Source organism: Cyclospora cayetanensis, unplaced genomic scaffold (genome assembly GCF_002999335.1).
Source record: "Cyclospora cayetanensis isolate NF1_C8 unplaced genomic scaffold, CcayRef3 CcayRef3_contig_149, whole genome shotgun sequence".
Taxonomy (NCBI): domain Eukaryota; phylum Apicomplexa; class Conoidasida; order Eucoccidiorida; family Eimeriidae; genus Cyclospora; species Cyclospora cayetanensis.
Genome location: NW_020312091.1, coordinates 23,554 through 39,357, shown reverse-complemented (window position 1 = coordinate 39,357; position 15,804 = coordinate 23,554). Strand labels below are relative to the sequence as shown.

General features: G+C 50.6%; 2 protein-coding genes across 2 annotated transcripts; one reads left to right on the top strand and one right to left on the bottom strand.

Moving 5' to 3' along the window:
• The first annotated feature begins 7,337 nt into the window (after positions 1 to 7,337).
• LOC34619421 (60S ribosomal protein L7a) lies at positions 7,338 to 9,544 on the top strand. The gene is made up of 5 exons (XM_022732712.1): positions 7,338 to 7,409; positions 7,573 to 7,736; positions 7,928 to 8,042; positions 8,256 to 8,609; positions 9,365 to 9,544. The coding sequence occupies exons 1-5, from the start codon at positions 7,338 to 7,340 to the stop codon at positions 9,542 to 9,544; spliced, it is 885 nt and encodes a 294-aa protein (XP_022589176.1).
• Positions 9,545 to 12,422: 2,878 nt separating this feature from the next.
• LOC34619907 lies at positions 12,423 to 15,042 on the bottom strand. Its single transcript, XM_026336799.1, has 2 exons — positions 14,999 to 15,042; positions 12,423 to 14,802 (listed from the first exon to the last, which is right to left on the bottom strand). The coding sequence occupies exons 1-2, from the start codon at positions 15,040 to 15,042 to the stop codon at positions 12,423 to 12,425; spliced, it is 2,424 nt and encodes an 807-aa protein (XP_026192584.1).
• Between the last annotated feature and the right edge of the window lie 762 nt (positions 15,043 to 15,804).

The window sequence follows — 15,804 nt, the reverse complement described above, 5'->3', positions numbered from 1 at the left end:
GTTGTATTTTTACTATTAGAAAAGGACAACGGGATTTGCTTTTAGTGCTGACAGAAGTGTCCACCTATAATGAAGGTTCAAGGCCATGGAAGGCTTATGGCCGAAGTGATCAGAAAATAGCATATGCATCCATGTGGCTAACTTGCTTCAGATCGGCCTGCGAGACCAGGCGAGTCTACGGACTTGAGAACTCTTTGTCTCCTCTCCGCACAGCTAGTCACGTTGACCAGGCCGGTAAGGCCTTTGACAGAATTTACTTCTAGATCAAGGTAGGGATGCCGCCCAGATAATTATCATAAGCCCTGGATAGAAAAAGTCCGTTCGGTGCTCGACCGTATTCCCAACAGGGGGCGCGGCTCTATGCTATGTAGCTCCTCTTCTTTCCTAGTACCTTTCTCCAGACCCCGGCTTGCAACGACAGCTCGCTTTGCTCATGTACTTTCTGTGCGGTCCGGTGCCATCTCCTGCCAACTAAAAGCGATACAGTAGGGAGGGTCTCCAAGGTGGGTAAAACGCGTATGAAGATCCTAAACCACGATGACCACTGTGCTCAAACTTCCTCAAATCATTGCTAATTCTATGACATACGGCTTCGTGTTTCGGAAGTTACTGCGAGTGCACCATGAGGGCGCTCTTGAGTAAAGTTCCACGCTTTCACGCTCGATGGGCCAGCTGCCGCACGCGTGCTCCAGCGGGTTGAGCTACACTACGGCATTTTCTACTCCATTGGTAAAATGTAACTAGCTGAATTTTGTGTTTGCATGTCCCCTTGATTGCAGAGTAATGTCAGCTTGATATATTGAGACATAACGGTGTGCGCTTATGAGCTAGCTGCTACCTACAGCTGGCCGCAAAAGCTATTTGTACTTCCATGGTGCAGCTTTGCACACCCTGGCTACCTGTCTCGCCTCATGTCGACCGTCTGGTGGGGCCGGAGAGAGGGGTGATAGCACGATCTGAAAAATCACCCCCTTTGAAAATCCTTTGCTAAGTTCGTGTCACTTGGAGTTTAGGGAGTTCCTAGGAAGATCGCATGTAAAGCGTAACACGCTGGATGATCGAGGATTAGCTGCTCAGACTACGCATTACCACCACCGGCCATGCTCCACCTAAGGTCTTCATAAGGGAGCAATTAGCTTCAGACTTAATACAAACCCTTCAGGTTTCTGACTACTCTTCCAAAGGAGCCCTCTAATTTTCCCGTCCACTCCCCTCAGATTTCCCGACATACCGGGAAAGGAACAGCCACGATTATCATTGCCGCCCACTCTGTGCAGCTAGAGCATTCACCATCACCATTCGCTGCATGTAGCAACTGGGGCACACGCGCACAGATTGGGCCTAACCATGACCTCTACCGTGCAGTGAACGAGATATGCGAACAAACAAACCAATGAGACAACTTCTTCATATTTTTCATTGAATAATTAGTGAAGAAGAAACTGCTTGTTTGGAGCTTACTCCTTTATATCTTCCTCACCGATTTCAAAATATACGCCCTCGTGTTCTGTACCTATCCGTCGAAAACAGCAGCGTGCAGGACATCGGAGAAGTTTTCGCAATATCACCACTCCCGAGGCATGCAGAAACACGAAAAACAGCACGAATAATAGACGAAAATGTGCTTATTAGGCGTTAATGAGGGATTGAAAAAAGGAAGAGATAAGCACTTGACGACAACGAACAAGGGACCAAACCACCACAATCGCAGCGGCACGCAACTCTCTGTAGTCAGGGAGCTTAAATGTAGGAGCCTCCTGCTACGAGGGAAACGAAAGAGAAACCAGTGTACAAATGGTTAAAAAGGCACACATTAGCTCAGCAGTGCTTGCACGCTTCAAAAAGCAGTGCCTGCATCACAACCCTGCCGGTGCATGAATTGTAGTCGATCCCAAAACAGGCATGAGTAAGAATGCATAGGAGGCATACTTGGAGGTGCGTGGGCATAAATTTGAGTGTAGAAGTGTATTAACAATAGTAAGTGGGAGCTTTTCAGGCATTACTCATAGACCATGGCTGAAATCTCAGGCAGATCATGCGCTGGGAAAGTACATGTGTTAGCGAAACGGAGAATACCGTCCTTGGCTACTAGCATTGTGAACTAGTCGAGCCCTAACTTTTCCTTCAAAGAGCTAAGCCACCAACCGCTCCACTTTCGCCCACTGAGGCTGGCGTGCCCCAAACACATTTTACTAGGAGGTCCGTTCAGTGTGTCCTTACTGCTCTCTAGTCCAAGGATGCATTTCCTTTACGACTTTTTGTGATTCCTACGCCTCCACACAGGCGACTTGGCTGTCCAGAAAAGTCCGCAAAGTTTTTGGACAGTTTCAGTACTGCTTAGGAAGCCACTGTAGGGTGTTCTGTGGCATTTAACTTCTAGGGAAATCGATACACTAGAAAGTGCACTAATGCCTGACATGGTTCTAGTCAGCAGGCGGCATCCATCCTCGCTTGGGCACCTTGTGGCACGGCTCTGAAAGCCTGCTGATTCACCAAAATCAGATCATTATGCTAGAAACATACAGCCACCCACCGTTCATCATAAATCCGTGCTTCTCTGTCAGCTTTGCTCACACACTCGCATAAAATAGCCAACTGCGTTTCTGAACCCCTCCTCTGCTAGGGGTGGCGGCTAAGCCCCAACTATTAGGCCGAGGCTTAGACTGAACAGGGATTCCTCAGTGAAAACCAGAAAGGTGGGAGAACAAGGAGAATTCCAGTTCATTGCTGTGGTATAGACTCACACCGCAAGGAGGGAAATCGAGCCAAGCACTTTTATTGCAAGGAAAGAGTCCTAGATGCTGCAGAAATGTGCGGTTGATGCACTCTATCTCTCCAGCTGCCTCAGGGCGGTCCGCAGTGACTGCATCCCGGTCAGCGCGTTGGTGGGTATTAAAGGCATCCGAAAGCACATAATCGAATTTCGAGTCCCTATTCGTCAGCATTTCCGAAAGAAATCCTTAAAGCTTCCATGCATGTTTTAAGGGTAATTGAGCAACCTGCTGAGCCGTAACATCTAGAGCAAGGGACGAAGTGGGCATATACTTTACCCCTTTCGAAAATAGCGTAGATACTATCCTGACTCTATCTAGAGCAATCTAACAAATTCGCTCATTGTCAGATCAATTTGAATCCTGTCAGGAACCAAAAGGCTTTGCAAAATGCCGTGCATAGAAGAATTTCGCGGCTTCAGTTGTTGTGAATCTGCCCAAGGCATTACATAATTATCTGCCGGGGGTCGCAACCCTGAGCATTAGAAGGACCGCCAGAGATTTTTCATTGTAGCACGAATCCCACAATGTCTAGAAGAACCAGGATCATGTGAGTTGCAGAAAACAGCGCTACAAAATGAAGTCGATTGTGCAGGCGGCAGAGTTTTCGCTTCAGTTCCAGTAATAGCAGGTAATCTTCAACGTGGTGACGCTTCACCTTGACGTTCTGAATCCTGGAAACAGTAGCAGATGGATGGGTGCCACAGGCATAAGAGGCACACAATTTTGATATAAGCCATGAATCGTCACAGACAAGAGCGCTTGAGTTGCACAATAGTGAATTGCTGGCTCAATGCGAGATCGCGTTGGAAATCACGCTGGTAGTGCTCACTATATATATTTTACTGTAAGGCTGTACTGCAGGGTGAGCTCAAGACAGCAAACAACTCTAGGACATTCGAAGTCATGAAAACTCTTCGCACGGTAAACTAGACACGGGTGGATAGACTGGACAGTAAGATGACGCCAATAAAAATGGTGTTAAATATTTTAACACCCCTACATACCGCCTAGAGTTCCATGTCCCGCATACAATGACGCTTCTCGTTCTTGATGAGGCAACAGAGGGTACTGGCAATTATTCGAAGCTTGGAAACTTCGTAGCCTGTTGTCAGATAATTATAGCCACCGCTATAGCACTAGCATCAGTGATGAAGGATAATATGACGGTCATGATAGGGCATCGCAGGTACCAGACGAGTTGCAAGTCGGCTATTGAGTGCCCTTGCTGCGGCTTCAGCTGGCTCTCTTCGGGCCACAAACTGCTTTTCATTTAGTAGACCAACCGAAGAAACAACAGTACGACCAAATTTAGCAGCCAAACACTGGCGATAAGATTCAAACGCACATAATGCTGCAACGTGGCTGCGGGTGCGTAAAGGAAAATGTGGCATCTCGCTTCATTTTTCATGGATCGGGCTCAATTCCTGCAGCCAAAACACGTTTTCCCAAGAACACAATCACACAAAACCAAACAACTAAGTGCCTTCACATGCATGTGCTTGTTCCCTAGCCTGCATAGGTGCTTCAGGGGTTCTTAACTGTGTCGAATGAACAGTAAGACATCGTCCAGGTAGGATAATCCATCCCTCCTTGAGAGCGTTACAAAAATTCCGACTAGCTTGCTTTTGCAGTTCAGTTAATGTACTAGCAAGCTTAATTGGCTTACATTTAAGCTTCAGTTTTTGCGGTTACGAGTGTGGAGAGCCATTTCTGGGTGTCGTTCGGTTGGAAAGGGACTCGTAATAAAGCGTCTGTGAAGTCAAAGGTCGACTAGACTGTTAATCCATGTATTCTTCGAGTAATTCGCTACCATGTGAAACAGAAAAGCTTTTGCTGCAGGGTGATCTTTTTTTCGCGTCTCCAAGTCAACGCATATGCGCCACCTTCCGTCCTATTTCTGCATCACATGGGGTAATGGCAGTCAGCACCCGTCTGTTCAGGCACTTAGCCATCGTTCAAGAGCTTATCCAGCTACTGCTGAGTATTACCTACATGCTGTGAGGGCTTTCGGTACCGCGGAACACAGCCTACGGTTTATTCAAAGCTGAACTCAATACAGCGGACTGGACGGCCAGCAGGCTGCCAGCCTGCTAGCAGCTGGCCATTATTTAGCACATCCGCTAGTTCCTCCTTCATATTTGGCCATTCTCGCCTTTCCTTTAGCTTGAACGCAGCTGCGTTCCCTAGTAAGGAATCACTTGCAGAGTAGCTAAGACGGAATGCATGCTTAGAACCGTCTTCCCCTACTGGGCTGCGAGCCGCCCGCAAAAAGACGCGGCCTCACATTGTTGAGGTATTGACTCCATTCCACTCGCCATAAATACAGTCAAAGTGTTCAAGGAGGCCGCGTTGTTTTCTCCTAGCATTTTCTGGCACACTAAACTTCACAGCGTGGAACTGTCACAGCATACGCATCTACCATACGCCTCTGATGGGACACCTACGATTGCATGGTGGCCCAGGGGTCCAACACAGAAGTCAGTACCCATGGTTATATGACTTTTAGTAGAATTTGCAGCAGCCTTCCCAATCATCGCGTTCTGTTGCCTTCCAGCAATCGTAAGGCTTGAGGACTGCGTTGAAACGTGTCGCCTGGCAGACTGCCGTTCTGCGCTGTCTCCTTGAATAGCAAGTCCACTTCATATCCAGGGTCAAGAAATGTTGCCAAATTCCATTCGTTAATGTTAGCTCATGTAAGCATAAAATCGACTCGTGGTTGGCCTCCAACAGCAGCTCGATCCTCTGTTGTCCCCTTAACTGCGCGGCACTCTGCGTGAGCGGCTTCACGCCTCCCTGATGCACCTCCTTTGCTTGCCAAGCAGCGTGCTTTCCCTAGGCCCAGCACCGTTGTAGAACCTCTTGGCTTTTTTGCATGCACTCGCAGTTCCGGATTATACGACCTAATATCCCACAATAAAAGCAGGCGCCTTTTTTGGGGGGTGTTACGGGCTTCATAGGAGCGCGGGTTGTCCTCATTTTTCTTTCCTCGTCCACTTCAGGCTGCAGGCTAGGGCTGATTCTTACAGCGCCGACATTCATAGGGTCTATATCGCGAATTGGGTTTTCCTTTTTAGCTAGTAACAGGGTGGTTGCTTTCAAATTCCTTCCATACCATAAGTTTTCCCTCTTTTGCAAACTTCCATCGCTCCAGCATACGGCTTTCATACTGCTGTGGTTGATTGGCATAACCTCATCGACGCATCCAGAAACATTTTTTGGCTGACAAATTATGTCTTCTTACCAGCTCTGGAGGATGTACGCTCACCCCACTGGCAAGTCGGCTTCTGCCGCCCCCAGAGGCGTTTTGTCACCACGTACCATACCGTCAGATGGCCACTCTCCCCCCTTACGAACTTTCAAGCAAATCAAGCTTTATGACCATTAAATAACCGGATTGAAACCAAACAGCTGCTTCAGGGAAACCTGATTTTCCACCGCACCCATAATCAGTGAATAAGCGGACAAAAGCATCGAAGCATCACAGAACGCTACATCGAAGCTGTTCATAGGGGTAACACTGAGCTCCAAACTTAGTACAACCTAGGTAACAGGTTACTGAGTGTCCCTCAAATAGAACTCCCGCCTTCAACTGCCCACGCCTCTCAGTGTTCCGATAAAGCTGAAGAGAGATAGATACGGTGAGCATAGATATTTTCTTCACGCAGTCTGAGCACCCCTCTGTAGTTGCACATTGCATCATACGCAGATGTATTCAACACTGCCCGAGTTAGGACCGGGACCCTTTTGTGTGAGCACTAAGGTGGGAATGCGGTTCTTTGGATAAAAAGATATTTCAGCGTCCCTGCCTATATTTGGTTCGCGTCTTAGCTTCAGATTTCTTTATGGAGACCCTACGAGTTGGGGCTACCCCACTAGATTGTGACTGCGTACTATCGGAAAAGAGGGGCACTTCCACCTCTGTTACTCTTCACCACTAATCCATCCTAATCTTGACGCTGATGTAGCTTGGGCCAAATGAAGTATTTTGCCCTTTTTGGAGCATAATTAGGATCGAATTCTGTGGGGAGTGGCTGCATGCGCGAGGGGCCGGTGGATGCGGCTGCCGCTACGGCCGGCGGGAGGAGCACGAGGTTTCCTCCTGCATGGTAAAATTGTTCGAGGGTTGGCCAGAAGTTGCCACAGGAACTAATCCTCTTGTTTCCTTTCTTCCTGGCAGCTGCTCAAAACGCAGGCAAAATGGTGGGTTTTGCTTGTGGCTTCTTGCCCACGCCCACCCCACAATTCATTTTTCCTGGCTCGGGTATTGTTGGACGTATTCCAGCGGCTTTTTCTGTACGAGCTCGTCGTTCTAGTTTTTTGTCTTCATTTGTGATTGCCTTCGAAAGATGTGGCAGGATTAGTCGCACGTGCGGCCTAGGAGTGGCCGTTGCGTTGTGCTTCGGGGTGCCAGGCAGCTTTTTGCAAAAATCTCTTGCTTGTTTCCTGCTGAATACCTTGTCTCTATCAGCTTTGAAGTATATTTGTTCATGGCTTACCCTCATTTCCTGAAATGTATTTAGGGGCTACTAAGTGCTTATGTGTGGCCAGGCTGGTGCTATAGCCATGGCAGTGGGCTGTGGTACCCCATCTCTTTGTTGGTTATTGGCATTGTTTTGGCTACCCGCCCACCCGCAAGTCTATGGATACTTCGATTTGTGTCACCTTGTTCCTTCCGCGGGGCGTCCGGCGGGGCGGTTTCTGAACATTCTCTTGTAGCGTGCAGCCTGTGGTTGCTCAGCTCCCCAGCACAGGCAACCCACGACACTGCAATTTCCTGCTGTTTTGTTTGTGTATATAGGCGCCGGCCGCTAACAAGCCTGCTGGAGGGGCTTCTAAGAAGAAGCTCCCTGCCAATCCAGCTGGAAAGACTGTGAAGAAGGCAACAAAGTCCCTCATTTTCCAGAAGACGCCCCGTAACTTCCGTATTGGTTGCTGTATTCAGCCCCGCCGCGAGCTTACCAGGTACGGCTTTTCCATGCCTTTTTTTCGATCTTACAGCTATGACAGAGTGTAGAAATGCATATTTAAAAGGGGAGTACGGCTTGGTGTACATCCAGTGTCCAGTTGCTGGTCCTTGTAGCAAATTCAAAGGTCTGGGTGCACTGTGCGTTCTAGTTCTCCATGTTGAGGGTGCTTGTACGTGATTTCCTCAGGTTCGTAAAATGGCCCAAATACATCCTGCTGCAGCGGCAAAGGCGAGTGCTGATGCAAAGACTCAAGGTGCCTCCTGCGATCAACCAGTTCACCAGCACCCTTGACAAGAATCAGGTGAGGGAGAGCAAAACAGCAGTTTGTGGACGATTCCGCATGTGGCGAGTATGGAAAAGTATCGCGGTGCCGAACAGCTTATTCGTTGAGCCCAATGCGAGGCTATGGATTTTTATTACCGGTATCGGGTGCTTCTGCCTTACCCCTAGTTGTCTGTCTGCGTGGTACATTAATGCGCTGTTTGCTGCTCTTTTGGGGGTGATACTTCGGCAGACCCGCCAGTTGCTACGACTTTTGGCCAAGTACAAGCCCGAGACGCGGTGTGAAAAGAAGGCACGATTGATAGCGGAGGGGGAGAAGCAGTGTGGGGGCAGCCAGGCCACAAGCAAGAAGCCGGTGATGCTGAAGTTTGGCCTGAATCATGTGACGGATCTGATTGAGATAAAGAAGGCGAAGTTAGTGGTTATTGCCCATGACGTGACCCCCATCGACCTCGTCTGCTGGCTTCCCGCCCTGTGCAGGAAAAAAGATGTGCCATATTGCATTGTTAAGGGAAAGTCAAGGCTTGGACAGCTTGTGCACAAGAAGGCATGCGCTGTTGTTGCAATCGACTCGGTTCGGAAAGAGGTACGGGGAATTTCATGATCTGCTTTTTATTTGCTCACTGTTTGCTTTGAACTGTGCCGCCGTGTTCACCGCTTCTGCCTGAAGGGGGCGAAGTCAGTTCACCTGTTTTCGACGAAGGGCAAAGCTTGTTTGCTTGCTCTGATGGCGCCGCTGAGTGATGAGAGCAACTCGTTAACCAGCGACTTGTCGCACTGAGGTTCACGAATTCTAATCGTCTTCAACTGACGGCGGCCGCCTTCCTTCTGTACCCCCTGCCATGACCCCTTCATACTTTGTCATTTTTCCGTGTATACGTGATGGCTATCTGTCAAGCGATATTCTGCCTCGTGAACGGGAGGTCCTTGACTGTTACTGCCATGCATTCTACGCCAGCGAGAAAGGTTGAGACTCTACTTGTTGACTAGCGAGGGCTACTTCGGCGATGACGCACCATAATAGTCTTCGTCTGACAAATTCAGTGTGTGCCGTGTACCCCTTCTCGTTCGCCTTGCCACACTTATATCATTGGTTGTCCTACTCCAGCATAGTGCCGAATTTTCGTTTTGGATGTCTAATGGCCCCACTGATGATATTTTTCTATGACGAGGTGCGACTGCGCATCGTTGAAAATCATGTCTTCAAAGTTCTCTGAAATTCTAGGAGCCACGTTTATTTGTTTTTCTTTTTTTCCCTTTATTGTACGCGGTTGTACGCTGAAGCCTCTTGGTGAGCTCTGTTCATTTTTCCTCGCCCATCTTGCTCTCTCTCATTCTCAGGATCAAGCGGAGTTGGAAGCTCAATGCAAGAATTACCGCTTGATGTTTAACGACAATACGGAACTCAGGCGGCGTTGGGGTGGCGGTCAGCTCGGCATTAAGTCGCGTCATGCCCAGGAGAAGAAGCAGAAGATTATTGATGCTGAGTTGAGAAAGAAAGCAGGCCTACAAATAGCCTAATACACTTTCCGAGGGCTGTCTGCAGGGACGCGCCTCTCTGCATGTGCTCCCTCTGCGAACGCCAGTCTTTTCGAGAGATGGGGTAAAGGCAGGCTTTGGGCGCAAGCCTCGTCCAGGAAACAACAGCAAAAAGATCCTTGCAAACATTTTGTCCCGGGCAGACCCATTACCAGTTTTTGGTTTAGGGTTGAGCTGGAATAAGCTGCTTGTTCAGAGGTTGTTCTCTATCAGTGTCTTCCGGCTGGCATTTTAACAACACTGGCCGAGCCCTAGTCAGGAAGCGGGGGGAATGGGCGCGGTAGTACGTTACGCAGAATATCTAAGCAGGGATGAGCAGTGTGGAGAGAAATTGCCGAGCATGATGCTTACCTGATAGTGAAAGGACGTGTGCTCCTTTCTGCGATCCAGGCTAATAATGCTACTATTTCTATAGATGTCTCTTTACGAACACCGGTCGTCGACCCTATGCCTTCGGTTGCTGCTGTGTGTTCCCATTCGTACCTTTTTATGTGTGAATATGAGTATGCCATCTCTGCGGGCGTCAGCGAGAATTTTCCTATCTGGTTTGTTTGCTTTTCTACACTTCCACAGAAAGCTAGGGATCTGAGCCACCAATGGGGAGGTGGGTTTGTTTGTGTGGATACAGTATCCTATGTGGGATTATTTGCTTCTGCTTGGTCTTTCAGTTAGTGGCAGGCTGCGTGATGAAAAAAGCATCCGTGTTTCACCTGATCCTTCGGGACTGTGATGCATGAACAGTTTGTATTCCCTGATCGACTGCCACCTATATTGTTTCTCTTTGTATGCGACGCTGTGGATTGCCACAGAGACTGCCTCGCGCATCATCAGAGGCTGCCTCTGCCATTAGCAGCGAAGACGTAGCCATTCGGCTGGCCGCATAGGAACCTCTTCATGATATCGTTAATTGGTGATGCAAGAGGGCTGACAGCGCGCTGACACTGTATCCTCCATTATGAGTTGTGTGCTGTTTGTTCTTTGAATGCGAGCATGTACATGTGTTCTTGGTTGTCACTATGGCTCGGTATGACGGGCGTTCTTTTGCCGGTGCAGGCATGTTGTTTGTGTCCGATGGCCTATCAAAGTGGCGGAAATGGGGATAGCGCTACCTCGCCAGTACTTTTTATCGAATGGCATTTGGAGGACGAGCCATAATGCGGAGCATAGAGCGTGGAGGGAGATTTGTTGCCTATCGCGTTTTGCTGATGATCTGCCAAACTGTCGTTCTTCTGACTTTACTGAGGAGAACATTGGAGACCTGAACTGACGGCGCTGGAGGCTCTTGGTGTCATGCTGTTGATATCTATGCCCTTCGTGCTCTGCAATTTACATGCAAGCAAGCATGTGCTGATTGATCCATCGTATTTTGCTCGATGCTCCTGGTGAATAATGCGTTTAATACTGCCATCCTTCCATGACTAGTCGCGAAGTAGCTTTACATTTGAGGGTGCACTGTCATTTGAGCAGTGGAATGTGTTGGTTGCATCGGCAGACGGTTTCGCCGATAACTAGAGGCTGACACGTTCATTTGCAGTGGGAATAGAGTCGGATTGCTTTTTATGTATAAAATTTGTAGGGGATGTGACCGCTGTGTGGAGGAGCTGGCAGCGTGTCAACTTTATCGTCATTCATACTGCTTGTCGTTCGTTCGAGGCATTACAGATAGGAAGGAATGTATACATTCCGAAACTACCAGTGAATGTATGGTACTGGCGAGATGCCAGTTTTAGCAGATATGGTGCTAGTGTGATTCAAATTGTGCTCGGTGCACTCTTGCGTTTGCATCCAGTGGACTACTTGCCGGTAGGAAGTTAGGAGCAGAGGCTTCGATTTTTTTCCCGGTTTATATGGATAACTGAGGTGGCCTGGACTGGCAGCATGGGAAGCCCCGCTGCCTTGCATTTTTGTTACTTGGGCACCTTCACGTTTGCGCTCTTTGTTTAGGGCGTTGTTCGGGAAGTGGAGTGCGGTGGCAAACGGATGAAAGCAATTGATCCGTGTTTCACCTGATCCTTCGGGACTGTGATGCATGAACAGTTTGTATTCCCTGACTAGATGGCACTGCTGCCACTGTTGGCAGTGGGCATTGTCTCAACTTACGTAAAGGAAAATGTTTTGCTATCTTCTCAAGCCAACCGTTGGGGCTGGACCAGACTACGTTGCATACTTTGCGTGTGCGTCATGGCCCCTGCATACTTTAAGACTTTCCAGCCGACAGTCGTTCCCAGGTTTTGCAATTCGCCAGCTTGCAGTATTAATCAGAGAACAGTGACTTAATTGGAAATGCAGAGTATGCTGGCCTTTTTGTATGCCCAACGCTTCGAAACTATTATCTTGCCCCAGGAATTTTAGGTGCCCGTTAGGTTGGTCCTAGAAACCTCGCAGGTTAAAGTTATTTGCATCGTGTTACTTCTTTTGATAGCTGGTTACTTGTGCTCCGGGGTTTGAATGGGAGAGCTGGCGAGATTGCGGCCCGAGTGCTTGCGTTTCGCTGCGGCGAATGGTGCGAGTTGTACGTTATTCGCATATCTACCGGGTACTGTAGGACTGTCCTTCTTTAGCGTAGAAGCGTAGTTTACGAAATTCTAGTTAAGGTTCGTAGGTGCTGGTCATAGGAAGGGGTGCTGTTGGCGGTGGAGGATTATACGTTGCTGCAGGTATTGCTGGGAACTGTTTTATTGTCCTCATCAAAAGCGGTAGGGTCTTGTAATGGTGGCATGAGGTCTTTCTGGGCCTGCCTCCCGACCTTGGAGCGAACTCGATTTACCGGCAGGGATACAAATTCTTACAGCGGGGGACACTCAAGACGCCACAGGAAAAGGCTTGAAGTTGGCTTTCGTCTGTCGATCGAAGCATGGCACTATTGGTGCCTCGACAATAGGCGTTCCATCAAGGAAACGACGCATGATACACTGTGGAGTGTCTCATTGGATTTAACAAATGGGTTTTTCAGATTAGCTGAGGGTGCGGCGGGAGCTTGGAGCTTTCGCTGGCAGACCTGGTGATGCGCCGAGCTGGAATCGCCACTGGTGGCGAGGAGGACAACATCGAATTCTACTTCGTCCACCGTCTCTACGCTTTCGTCTTCGAATGGCGTGGACGGCACCTGCTCCGCAGCAGAATCTTCGCAAGCATGCCGACAGCGTGAAGCGTCTGCTGCCGATACAAATACTATTGCTTTGGCATTCATGGCCTTGGCGTGTCTTATTGAGGCTTGGTCGGGCCGCTGGAGTGGCAGCATCAGCTCCACGCTGAACCCCAGGCCCCTTAGTTTGCAGCACAATGCCTGCGCTTGTGTTGCCAGCGCACAAGGGGCCCCCGCTGACGGTAGGCTCGTAGCGGTGGGAGATCGATCTCCCTCGACAGCTGGACTTCCAGCAATGCCACACTTCGCCCCTGCTTCCGATCTAGATGCAGCTCGAATAAGCCTCCGCGCGGGAATTTCCTGGCGGAGGGCTACGACGATGTCAACAGTCGGTCTGCTAGTTCTGACAAGGCCTTTACTCTTTAGCAGCTCCAAGAGCACGCAGTCTCCCATACCCAAACCCACTCCAGTGATGCTCCCTACCGTTTGCTTCCTTGCATTACCCACGCAACTTGCTTCTGCCTTCGCCTCTTGAGGGCTTAGGCTTCCTACAGAAGACGCCCCTATTCTTAGCTTGGGATCTGCAAGGGGGCCCCCATAGACCCCGTAGGTGCCGCCCCCCAAAACCGCCCTGAAGGCGTTTGCTGTGTCAAAGGCTTCGAATACAATGCCCGTGTAGTAGTGCAGTCCCCGCACAATCAGCAGATCAACCTCTACCCACTCCATTATCTGGTACCCTTCATCTAGCAGATGCAACAAACGACGTAACTCACGTACTGAGGGGGGCACTTCTTGCACTGCTTCCAGAGGCCCCTGCGAGCTCTCCGTGGGCCCCGAATCCATGCAGATTGCGTTGGAGTCAGAGGGCAGTATCTGGCGCATGCGGCGTGCCAGCTTTTGCGCTAAGTCGTCGTCTTGAACGTTGAATGAGACAAGGCGCTTTAACAGATGTGCAGAGCTTTCAGCGCTTATGCCCAGGGCACCAGATAGCGCCGCTTCTGTCTCGGCTGCATCGCCTCGCCTACCGGCCCTGTCCAGCACTTGCATTGCCGAAATCAAGCGTTTCTGGAAGACGACATGACTGTCTCTTACGGCTCTCGCGAACTCCTCGGGAAGGCGCAGGTGAGCCGCTCCAGAGCTTCTAGGCGCCCCCTGATTCCCCGTAATTCGGCTGAGCGCGTCGTCTGTCATCAGCAGATCAGCAAGGAGGCCTCGACTGCCAACTCGGATTTTGACGTCTCGTGGGGTCAGACCCAGCTTCTGAAACAGGCGCACAGCGGCTGCAATGAGCTCTGCAACGGCAAACGAGCTGAAATCCTGCAGCCAGGCCCCCCTGACTGGCTGCTGCTTCTGACTTCCATGGTTACCGCATTCTTGAACTTTTACGCCAGCGGCGCGTGCGCTTGTCGCTACAGACGGAAAGCCCCCTCCGCCTCTGCCGGTGCCAAGGGGGCCTGCCAGTGCCGCGGGCAAGAACGACGGGATCATCGCTATATCCAAATTCCACTGGAAGTGTTCTCGCCTTCGTCCGCAGCCAGGTCGCTCGTGTCTCCACACCCTCTCGACTGAGTACCATCGGCGGGCTGCTCCCGACGGACGGCCTTGCTGCTCCCTCAGCAGCATGCGTGAGAGCGACGGCGTGAGCTCTGGACGCAAGCAGAGGTCGTCCCTGCCTGGCTTTCCCTGCAGTCGGTATATGTGGGGAGGAGCTTGCAGGTGGGTTCCCCCAGTAGGAGCTGCAGACGACTTGTCAGCGAGAGGCGTGGGGCCTCGTGTATGAGACGCTGCAGCGGCGGCTCCCGAGGGGGCCCCCTGACGGGCCCCTGCGGAGACTTCGACGAAATGCGCATACAGGGAAGCGCGCTCCACGGAGGGCCCTTTGTACTCCTGGAAACCGAATTCGGCTGCAACTTGATGCCAAAGAGAGAAAAGCCATCTATGCGTTGCGAATTCTGCAGGCGGAAAATCTCGAAAGCCTCGAGGAGGCAAGAAAGACGATACGCCAGACCCCACAGGGGCCTCGTCGCGCTCCGGAGGCAGGAGGGCATGCCCCTCTGGCCAGGGAGAAGCGCAGGCTTTCTCGCCAGTGGCACCCACTGCAGGCGAGATAGCCGAGTAGAAACCGTCGTTGGAATCGGCCTCATCGGCCTCCTTTCTGAGGTCGCTTCTATGGATTGACGGAATGCCACGGCGCGTTGTAGGGGTGGCGCAAGCGAGGGGAGAACGAATGAAGGCCAAGGAGCGCGTTCTAGGGAGAGAAGAACGCGCAAGGACGCTGCTGCTGCCGCTGCTTTCGCCCCTTTTGCCATTGCCGTTGCTCGCAGCTGCTGTTTTGATGGGCAGCTGCAAGCCGTCTACCGTGGGCAGAGTCGACAGCCCCCACGAGGCCCCCCATGGCAGGCTCCCTTGTCTGAATACTGGAGAAAAACCTCGCCTTGGTGTCCCCTCAGCGAGGAGGGTGCCTAAAAGAATCGCTGTAGAGATCCAGACACACAATGGCATGCCAGAGAATATCGAGGGGCACGGGGGAGATCATGCGTTCGGGAGTTGCATCAAGTTCCTTCAGAGTACATCCAGGGTGGTGCGACCTTAGGAAGTCATGGTATGTAGTAAGAGCTGACAACAACCGGAGGACCATTGGAAGTCGTGGTGTGTCACTTGCGAGCTGTACGACTCCATGCAACGTGCAGAGTCCTCTAGTGCGCAGTGGGCTATGTCTGCAGTAGCGCACCCATTTTGCGGAACGGCCTCGTCTATGTTCAAATTTAGGCTTTCTGAGAGGACCTGTGGGGCTTTCTGGCACAGACAAGCAATCGTTGCACCGACTGTACCAGCGCTCTAGACAAAAACTTCGCGCCAGAGCAACTTCGCTCACGCTGCCCTAGGACCCCAAACGATCAAAAATGAAAGGATCGCACTGATAAAGCTAGATAGTACATGCGAATTCAATGAAACAATGCCGTTGCACAGAGGAACGCTAGTTTCTTCGAGGGACGGGCCCCCACCCCCCGAGGCAGGAGGCCCTTGGGTCCACTTGGCGTGTTCTCTACGGTCGCTGGTTCCGTGTAGCTGTGAGACACCACAAAATGAAGCCTAATTCAGTTCCTATTACTTTTTTGTACTGGCACCCGGACGGAGTCGCTGGCTGGTTCTCTGC